The sequence below is a fragment of the Priapulus caudatus genome, unplaced genomic scaffold (genome assembly GCF_000485595.1).
Source record: "Priapulus caudatus unplaced genomic scaffold, Priapulus_caudatus-5.0.1 Scaffold1213, whole genome shotgun sequence".
In the NCBI taxonomy this organism is placed as follows: Eukaryota; Metazoa; Priapulida; class Priapulimorpha; order Priapulimorphida; family Priapulidae; genus Priapulus; species Priapulus caudatus.
This window is the reverse complement of record NW_014578274.1, coordinates 52,571-63,285: the sequence shown is the minus strand read 5'-3', so window position 1 is coordinate 63,285 and position 10,715 is coordinate 52,571. Positions and strand designations below refer to the sequence as shown.

The 10,715-nt window shown below is 43.6% G+C and overlaps 1 protein-coding gene across 1 annotated transcript in view; it reads left to right on the top strand.

Moving 5' to 3' along the window:
• Nucleotides 1–10,715, top strand: part of LOC106815829 (mRNA cap guanine-N7 methyltransferase-like) — a gene marked incomplete in the record, with an annotated part of 36,246 nt that overhangs the window by 4,051 nt on the left and 21,480 nt on the right. Inside the window, 5 exon segments of the mRNA XM_014820347.1 lie at nt 2,417–2,549; nt 4,517–4,648; nt 6,131–6,255; nt 6,676–6,857; nt 7,239–7,403. Coding sequence (XP_014675833.1) covers nt 2,417–2,549; nt 4,517–4,648; nt 6,131–6,255; nt 6,676–6,857; nt 7,239–7,403 — 737 coding nt within the window.

The window sequence follows — 10,715 nt, the reverse complement described above, 5'->3', positions numbered from 1 at the left end:
GATTGACAACACTAGTGATTAGTACCACGCGACTGAAACAATCGTGCGCCCCCCTACTTCAATCAATGTCGCCTCCAGCCAGCAGGCACGTATGCAGCGTCGATGTGTACAGCCACAGACGCGTGCCTCACGGGCCGCTTTTTTCGGCGACCTTTGAAAATATAATGTGAGAATGTCCTACGATAGCGCCCTGGCCCAAAGGATGTTAGGAATATTACACAGTAATTTTTTAGTTGTCCAATCGAGCAACTAGCCAAACGAATAACTCGTCCGACATAGACTTTCACTTGTCCTGAGCCTCATATCAATATCAGCGTTGGTAACCTACAAGTTGCGAGTTGCGAGTGGGGTACTGGGATAGTAAGCAATGCATTGCCAGATATTTATCATTCGCAACTCGCGTTAGTAAGTCAACGCTTAATAACTATTAACTTGAATTTCTTGAAACCTCAACGCTTAACTCACCTCAGCACTATTTTTCCCGTGAATTACCTGTCGTAAAAAAGGTTAAAATACTATAGGTTGGCTGTTTGAGCCGGCTGACCGTACCTCTAACAAAGCCCTAGAGTCGACTGCTTGATCAGCAAGAAATGTCACCTATGTTTAACTGCTAACATCCCAGTTGGCCTACTCCCATTTCACCTACACCCATTTCACCTTCACCCATTTCACCTACACCCATTTCACCTTCACCCATTTCGCCTACTCCCATTTCGTCTACTCTCAGATTCGGCAATATTCCCATTTCGCCTACTCCCATTATGCAGTGATGGATCCAGAAGTGAATTCTATGGGGGAGGGAATCATGCGAGCTCAAGGTCCCTCTGGCTATGTGCCTGGTCGAAACAGCCTGGCCCTGGTTGTTCAAAAGTGGATAGCGCTGTCCACTGGATAAATCACTATCCAGTGAATACGGCTGAATTATCCACTTTTGAACAACTGCTTCAGTCCTGGTCATTAAGTGTCTTATTCTAGTAATCCATATCTTTCAAAGACCCAAATAGCATTTCTTTTCGCCAGTTTATAAACTATATTGCTGTAGGTTTTACTATCGTTGCGGTATCTTTGCCGTAAATTTGGTAAGAAGAAGTTTTTCTCATCCATTTTTTAATTAACAACTCGCAGCTCGCATGCTACCCACACTCTATCAATATAGTTTCACATTATAGTACATTTATTTGCATTTTTTGCACAGCCTTTATAACATTTTACTGGTTACATTCACACTAGTATACAAATTGAACAATGAAAAATGACTCATCACTCATGACTCTTGACTCAACCCAAATTATTTTGAAATATAGGTCATAAATTTTGTGCAAAAATGCTCCAAAATAAGGCTCAGATTGCACCAGAGAGCATCTAAAACCCCTGAGCTTCCAGGGCCCTAAGGCGGCCCCTGGACCCCGGCCGCAAGAGGCTTCGCGCTTGTGATGTGTGCTTGGCGCACATAATTCTTAATAATGTCTAAAGTACTCCTCTAAAGTTCCCAGTGTTACATGTTTGAATTTTAGGTTGTGGACCAGTACCACCCTGCACCATGTATTTGTCTTGTCTTAAAATACACAACGTGATTACATGTCTGATTTTAGTCTAATCGAGCTAGGTGCAAATGGGTATAATTGAATTGTTTTCACTCGCTTTTGTCTCCGAGAATAGAATATAACTCGTTAAATAACCAGCAGCTAGTTACTGTGAGTAAGCCAGGTTTAATAATTCATTTGTGCTATTACATGTTATGCTAGTTGCAATAATGGTTAGAATATGAGCCAAGTACGAGTTTTTGTAGATCGCAAGAGTTCAGAACAGACTTTAGATCGATGGCAGACAGTTTCGTCGAGTTAATCCAATACATGATAGTAATTGATCATTTTGATAAATGATGTATTGTATTGTCCACCTTTTAATTCTGTAATGTGATGCATGAAAGCCAGTTAGATTTGTATGTTTAATCACTGACGATAAGCAATGACAAGATTATATGGTAAATCGTGACAGGTTTGCTTATATATCACATGATTATCAAAATTGAGTAATACATTCCTATGTAATGCTGTCAGAAATTTATTTTAAAAGTCCCAAAATATTTCTGCAAAAGAAAATTATTGTTGGTAAGAAAATTTAAGGTAAAAATAGACTCCAATAACGTGGATTGTGGTAGTGCATTTTCAGTTGATAGCATTTGGTTGATCTTACGAAGCTAAATGAAACTAAAATTGGTTGAATGTAATGAATTAGGAGTTGTGCATTTTTAGTCCGTATAAATTTTTAATGTTGGTAATAGTGTAGTATATTATCTAAGATACTTTGGTAGAATTCAGAAAATCTATTGAAACTGGTTTTATGTTTCCAGTTAATTATAGTAATAACTTTGACCTTATTTTAAATTTGTTTGTATTTTTGTGCTTGTTTGCAGGATGCACCTGATCTCAGCCAGAAAGTTGCCCAGCATTACAACCAGCTGGAGGAAAAAGGAGTAGATAAAAGAAAAGACAGCAGAATATTTTACCTCAGAAACTTCAACAACTGGATAAAGAGTGTTCTTATAGGTACTAACATTTTCAGAGGTGTAGTAGCATATTTGTGACCTGATTTTATAGTGATTTATCATAACTATTCCTGGAACTGCCTTAAATGTACGTGTATTGGCTGCTATGGATATTTTACTTTCGCAACAATAAGAAGAATTAAGGGCGCGTTTGTTTGGGACGAATCCTTCTGATCGAGATCGTATGATCCTGATCCGACCAAACAAATGCAAAACTCACTGCTTTCACCGGTTCACGTTTCGCTGTGACCTATCACGGGATGGTTCATAACAAAGAACAAGCTGTGATTGGCTGAGGCGTGGGCCGCCATATTGGATCCCGTTCGAATCCGCCTCGCTAGCAGGGTCGGGTTCGGCGGATCGAGATCAAGTGATGCGACCAAACAAACAGTCAGATCAACGAATCCATCGGATCGAGATTCGTGGATCCGACCAAACAAACGCGCCCCAAGTATGACTTTTGTGAGAAAAAATATCCAGTTCTTCCAAATTTACACTCCTGCTCATGTTGGGAAGTGATTATGTAAAAGTAGGCAATATGGTATGCTAGGAACTTTATTTGAAGGTTTTATTTTTAGCTCATCTGACGAAGTCAGATGCAGCTTGTAGAATCGCATGAGCGTGCGTGCGTCCGTGCGTGCGTCCGTCAACAGTTGGGCACAAATCTAAACCGCTCGACGTACGGTCACGATATTCGGGACGTTGGGGGTTGGGGGGGGGGGCGTGAAAAGGACTCGGGATGACAAATTTGGGGGGTCAAGGGTCAAAGGTCAAGATGTGTAAACGGAGGGGGAATATTTCCCTCTTAACCTAAGGTAGAGGAGGAAATACGGAATTGCGGCACAAAATGCAGCTCGACCTATGCTCTTAATATTCGGTGTATAGTGTAATGGGCAGCAAACCCATCACCAGTGTGAAATTGGATGTCACAGGTCAAAGGGCAGTGGGGGAAAGGTCAGATATCAGACATTTTCTGCGGACATGGCCTAATGGACAGAGTGAAAAACTTTTTTGCTTCAGCGCTGACCTACCATTTTTATCACTTTATTGAAAGGACCATGAAATGTGCTTTCCACTGATGTGCGAAGAGTAAGTGTCTGATAACCTTTTGACCCTCAAGAGGATGGTTAAACATGGATTCCTGAACTGCCTCAATGATGTCACAGTGTTGTCATATTCATGACACATCCATAATCTAGAAACCCAATAAGCCTGGATAGCCGAACGCGTACAGCACGGGCGTCACGGCTGAAAGGTCGTTGGATCAAATCCCATCTGATTTTTTATTATTTACCTGTTTTCTGTAGTTTTCTATCTTTATCCATTTAACTATTTTTTTCCAATTAACGCAAATATTTACATGATTTGTTTACAACAATTTAATAACAACAAATAATTTTTACAACAATTAATTTTTGTTTTGTTTAATAGGGTTAGGGTTAGGGTCACAATGCACCATAAAACAGGAGTTTCAGGCACGCGATTTGTATCAACCAATGGGATTTTGGAGGTATGCAGAATGCAGAAGGTTGCTGAATTTCAGAAATGATGTGTACGCAACTGCGTATCTGCATATCTGCGCCTAACAAAGGTGTCACTTCACACGACTTAAATGTTACGTTTATAACCGTAGCAAAGGATCTCAGATGAGATGAGCCCAGACGCTCTGCGGCTCTTGTTGAATAAGGTATAATAAATAGGAAATTAGTGAACATTCATAATACAGTAGCATACACACAATTGCTATAATAATATACATTGTAAATGATTTTAATTAAAGTTCCCAGTCCTGACTGCTTCAGTAGCTGAAGTAGTAGACCTCATCTGATTTTGTTGTTTCTGTCACAATCCATTGGTTCCCTGTTATTTCCAGTATGGCCAGATAAATCTGACGCAATTGGAGTTTGTCTGTTATTAAACTGAGAATTCTGTTTGTGGAAATTGTAAATGTTTTGTATATCTTAACAGGGGAATACCTCAAGAAGGCGAGACTTTCCAAGCCACGGGAGTCTGAATTGACCATTTTGGATCTAGCATGTGGTAAAGGTGGTGATTTACTCAAATGGAGAAAAGGTCGAATCGATCAGCTAATATGTGCTGGTAAGGTGAATGTGTGTGTGAGCGTGCGTACACGCGTGTGTGAGGCAGGAGTTAGGCGAGATTTAGAAACAGGGCATTGTATTGTCATGGAATGCCAGCACGGAAGGTACAAAGTTCCTCTAGGGATTTCAGTGGGCATGCCCTATTTTTCTGGGAGGGGGAATTTTATGGAGTTTCTTGAAATCTTGCACATTTATGAGTAATTCTGACACATTTTCTGCACGTATTTCTTTCAAACAAAGTGCATAATTTTTCCAGACGAACTTTTAGGCCACAAGGAATTCATCATTTGACTTTTCTATTAACAGGCTGTTGAAAAAACAGCCAGGCAGCTCTCTAGCTAAGTCACTAGTGTATGTGAGTGTGCATGCGTGCACATGAATGTGTGCGTGCATGTTTGCGTTACTTAAAAGACATCTAAATAAAGAACTGCATATAAAATGACATATCAATATATTTATACCATCTTTTTGTCTCTGTCATCATTCTGAGCTGAGCTAGAAGTGTGTAAATACTCACACTATAACTGGATTTTAAGTATGTCGTTATGTAAGTTAAGTTATGTAGTCTGGATAACTAGACACACCAGTCTAGCGATCTACCAGCAGCAGGTGATGCCGTAATCGATATTTTGCTATCCCATTACAATCTAGCAGTAGGGAATGGTCGTAACTATGGTAACATATAGTATGTAGTTTTGTCTAGCTTTCTAATCCATGATGATATTAACTGATATTGATCGTTATCAACACCAAAATACATTTTGCTCTGCAGTTAAAAATGCAAATCATTTGGCCTGTATCCACCCACCATTCTTTGCATATAGACTCCAGATGTCACACATTCTTGGTAGTTTGCTTCGTCCCATTCACCAAAACACGGTCAACAAGTAATGGAAACACGCAAACTGTCCATCGGCCCTAATCCCCCTCTAATTTTATCTACTCTGTTCCCGTTGATGATATCGGGAGGCTATAACCTATAGAATGCACAGTAGCAACAACTGAAAACAATTTAATAGTTTCAGTCAAATTTAATCGTTTTACACACTGAGTTTGGAGAATGTACTTAGGCTGTAATGATGTGTTATGAGGTGAGCTAAATATTCATAAATACTCGTGAATCTGTCAATTATGCTCACTAAATCTTGGCCAATATAATAATCAATGCTAAAATCCTTGGAGTTGTGTGAAATAATTCGAATTTGAATTCTGCTGTACTTTGTGTATTACACGTACTACATTCGGCAGAGCGGATTCACGGCATATAGTGAGGATTTAGGCTCTCGATACATTTACATGTGTTCATGTGTGCCTGCGTGATTGCATTTTTGCCAGTGCGAGTGTGTTATTTTCTATATAGTGGTGCTTTACTAATAGACTTTGTGCTTTGCTATAAATGAGATTTGCTTTGTTTTATTCATGTAGAGATAGAGAGGGAGAGAACGCGAATAGAGTTACGAGAATACTGCTTGTTGTTCAGATATTGCTGCGACGTCCGTGGAACAGTGTGAGAAACGGTACACTGACATGCTTGAAAGGAACAGTAGAGATAGACGTCCGCAACAGATTTTTCACGCAGAATTCCACACTGCAGACTGTGGCAGGGTATGTTTGAATGTCAACAGCAGGCAGGGAGCACTATAAATTTCATTTGGGAAAGTACGAGTTATTTGACAAATAGCTGACATAATAATTATTTTGGTCGAGTTAAATAAAAAAGAATAGTTGTAATATATTTTTTGATGGCATCTAAATTAACTGACCTTATAAACAACACTTTGATATATTTATTTCAATAAGTTTTTTAAAAACAAAATTTAATAATCAATCCAAAAATCAATCATCAATCAATCATTTCAATTTACTTTTCGTAAAACATGTAAAGCGTAATATAAATCACTGCCAGTTGTTCTACAGTAGACTGCTAACTAATCCCACTAATCATAATTATTATAATAATAATATCGTGATAAAAAAACGGAGTGAGGAACTTCACCAACTCCTCTGTCGCCCTGACCTCCGCAGGTCAGATTGAAAGACGTGTACAGGAACCCGGCGACGACCTTTGACCTCGTCAGCTGCCAGTTCTCGCTGCACTACACGTTCGAGAGCCAATCGCAGGCGGAGGTGATGGTTCGGAACGCGTGCGAGAGTCTGCGGCCGGGCGGATTCTTCATCGGCACAATTCCCGACGGATACGAGATCGTGTACGTCACTCATCGAGTCGCCATTGTCAGCGATGGCATGGGAATTGTCTGTCGTCGCATTCAGATGCGGTCATTCCCTCGCGAAATTTGTTGTTTGGCTGCGGATTCAGTCGGTAGGAATGAGGCCAAAAAAAAACATGAAAAAATAGCCTTAGCCTGATAAACCACAAGCATAGGCCCAACTCGGTCTTTCTTTTTCGCGTATTTTCTACAGTAATTTGTGTCTTCGTTTGCCGCAGACGTCGTAGGTAGTATGTGTACTATACTGAATGGTTCCGCTGCTTCGAGAGGGAGAAAATTGCGTACTGGGTTGAACTCAAAACAAAAAAAAGTAATATGTATGTATGTATGTTAAAATTTTATATGTTTAATTTCTTGCAGGCGGAGGTTACGCGAGGCGGATGATTGTTCCTATGGCAACAGTGTGTATAAGATCACATTCAACGACAAGGAAGACTTTCCGCTGTTTAACTGCCAATACAGCTTCTACCTCGAAGGAGTTGTGGATTGTCCTGAATTTCTCGTCTACTTTCCCCTCTTTGTCAAGTACGTAGCTTATTAAAATAGTTATATGCTTGCGTGCGTGCGTGCGTGCGTGCGTGCGTGCATATGTGTTAAAACCCAGAAATTTCCGAATCATTATGAGTTTGCAAACACTAGAGTACGAGAGGTGTGTGTGGTCTCTGTGCTGGGGTAGTGCTGTCATGTGGCCAAATGCTTGCACCTCATATCAATGTTCTCTAAGCCGGGATTTTTTGCCTTTCCTTTGCTCCCCACCCGTTAACCTGTTGTCTAGTTCCCATGTACTGCACTGGAGGGGCATCCTACCACACTTCCGTGTTGCATGATTGTTTACACAGCCGCTCTCCCTTATGCTTCATGCCCTGGTGTACTGGAGAGATGGATGCTGCTCCCCCTTCTATCGTACCACCTAATCATACGAATGTTTACGTCGCCCCTCGTACTACCGGATATACACGGCCATACACAATTACGGCTTACACGCAGCATGGTGTTGCGGTGCACACTGATATGATGCTATTGATGTAATTAATGTGTATTCGTTGATAAATGTACACTGAGCAGGCTAATTGCTGTGGTTACATTTCACCTGCTGTCAATGGTAATAGAGCAGACTATAGATTCGTGTGTGCAGGCTATTTCACAGGTCATTTGGCAGTCACCCGATGGTGACAAGTTAGGGTAATCGGCATGGCTGTGGGAAGGTTAAACCATAAACGAGTTAAAACTACATTCTCCGACGGAAAGCTGTCATAAATGTTCGTATATACACTACTATTTCTTTATCGTCACATAAAAATATCCCGAAAATGCCACGTTTAGCAGAAACAAGCGTTGTGATTTGATTTGATACTTCGCAAGATATAAACAAACCGCCGTGTCCGTTTGTTAAAAATTTACTTTATGATGCACAGACGGCACAGGACAGCATCATTGTGATTCATATTTGTGCATGCTCTCTAATCTCTTATAATACTTTGTGCAACAACGAAGTAAAACGGTTTTTACCTCATAGTATAGTAACATTAAAAAATAATAACCCCAGTTTCACTTTCGTTAATAGATTTTGGCACAATGATAAGAATTTCTGCTTATTTACATATTATTTTGCATGCTATAACGATGCATAGATGTACATAATCCAGAATAATAATAATAGAGTCAATCCAGTTACTGTGTATATATTACGCTGCCCGTGTGTGATACTTTAACCAATGTAAACATTGGAACTGAAAGCAGATTTTGTGACATTGAATGATTGATTTTTGGAGAAAACAGTTTAAACGACATTTGAGCTTATTTAATTGGCTCTGCGTTTACATTGCAACTGTGATCGATCTCTTTATTTACACAGTGAGTTGTATTGCTGTAGGTACAATATGAAAAGAAAGTGACAAAGAAGCACGTTTTTTCATTCTCCATTGTATTATGCAGTAACGTCTGCACATATGTTGCACATATCATTTATTTCTATATGACTGTAAGTACAAGCGAAAGACTCGCTAACAAAGAAAAAGTAGCATTGATATTTACAATGACACGTGACAGGTCAGATAGCATGGTTAATTGGTTATGATGATTTATCACGTTATAGCACAGCAGAGCTAATCGTTACGATGCCAGCAGATGAAACGCACTGGTGCAGAATTGTTATAATTTTATTGGTTTAAGACACGAGCTCACCATTCCACTTCCATCGCTATATTAAGAGCAGGCGACGTAAAACGTGCAGCAGATGAGAAGGTTGCGTAGAACTGTAGTTATATTATGGTGAACGTTTAACGCAAATTCATCATTCCGCTTCCATCGCGCTGTAACGAGATTCTGTCGATCGAAGGAATGGAAATGATTGATGCACGCACCTCCAATGTCTGTACGAACGGAGGCGATGTCGCTTGCCTTCATATCGGCGGTCGTGCGCAGACGACGCGTTACACTTAAATTCTCGTGCACCATATTTGCATGGGCGATGGCGGCCGCGGCTGGTAAAGCGTGAGCGCGCACAACGACTCGGTCGCCGACATCTCCTCCCCGCGGTCGTTCGCGATCCGTGGCGCCCCCTTCTGGCTGCGCCGGCTCCCGATCGGCGGCAGTCCGTTCTGGCTGCGACTGCTGTCGCTGCTCTGCGCCGCCGCTGTGCGCTTGTCGTCGCCACGGCAACGCGAGGCGAACAGCAGGCGAATCTCGGCGCGGAAGTCGGCGTTCACGAGGCTGTAGATGTAGAAGTTGAGCGCGTGGTTGAGCAGCTTGAGCAGGTTCGCAAAGTGCTTGAACGTGACGACGGCCGGGCCGGCGACGCGCGCAAAGTCGAGCGCGTAGTTGACGAACGACGGCAGCATGCAGACGACGAACACCATCGAGGTGGCGAGCAGCAGCACGACGAGCCGGCGCTCGCGACCTCTTGCCTCGCGACCCAGCTTCGCGCTCGCCGCCGCCGCGCGCTGGCCCTGCTGGAGGAGGCGGCGGCGCGCGACGCTGCGTCGGTGCGCACGCGCGATGAGCGGGTTCAGCGCGACGACGACGACGACGGGCACGAGCCGGTAGAGCACGCTCTCCACCCAGAACCACGCCTCGTAGGCGGCGTGCTGCGTGACGCGCGGGTCCAGCTCGAACGTGTAGTAGGTGCGGTTGCGCGCGTCGTCCCACGCCTCCACCACCACCTCGTTGATCGCCCACGGCACGTGCATCGCGAAGCTCACAGTGACCGCTGCCGCGACGATGCCGCGCGCGAACCCCGCCGTGCGCCGCGCGGCCGCCTCCAGGGGGCGCCAGACGAGCACGTAGCGGTCGGCGGTGAGCACGGCGATGAGGGTGTCGCTGGCGCCGATGAAGCCGTTGACGAGGAACATGAGTGCGTAGGTGAAGAACGCAACGGTGGCATGCGACCACAGGCGCGGGTCGCGCAGCGACGCAAACGCAAACGACGACCAGACGGCGATGGCGCTGAAGTCGGCGACAGCGAGCCAGCGCAGGTAGACGCAGGAGACGCCGAGCAGGCGCAGGCTGCGCGGCCGCCACAGCACGGCAAGGTTCAGCGAGTTGCCGACGATGCCGATGACGCAGACGAGCGGGATCAGCACGCTGTTGATCGCAAAGTTGACGTTCGCGAGCGCGTCGTCGTCGGGGTCGGGGTTCGCTTCCGTGGCGTTCGTCGTCGTTACCTCGCCGCGTCGCTGCGTCACGTTCATGATTGCCTGCATCGTCGGTGGAGCCATGACGGCGGGATTCGTGAAGTTAGTTGCGTGTGCGCATACCAAGATGCGTGCGTGCGTGCGCTCCCGTCTCACCGAAGAACCCTCTGACAAAATTTTACTACGATGCTTTTACTACGATGCT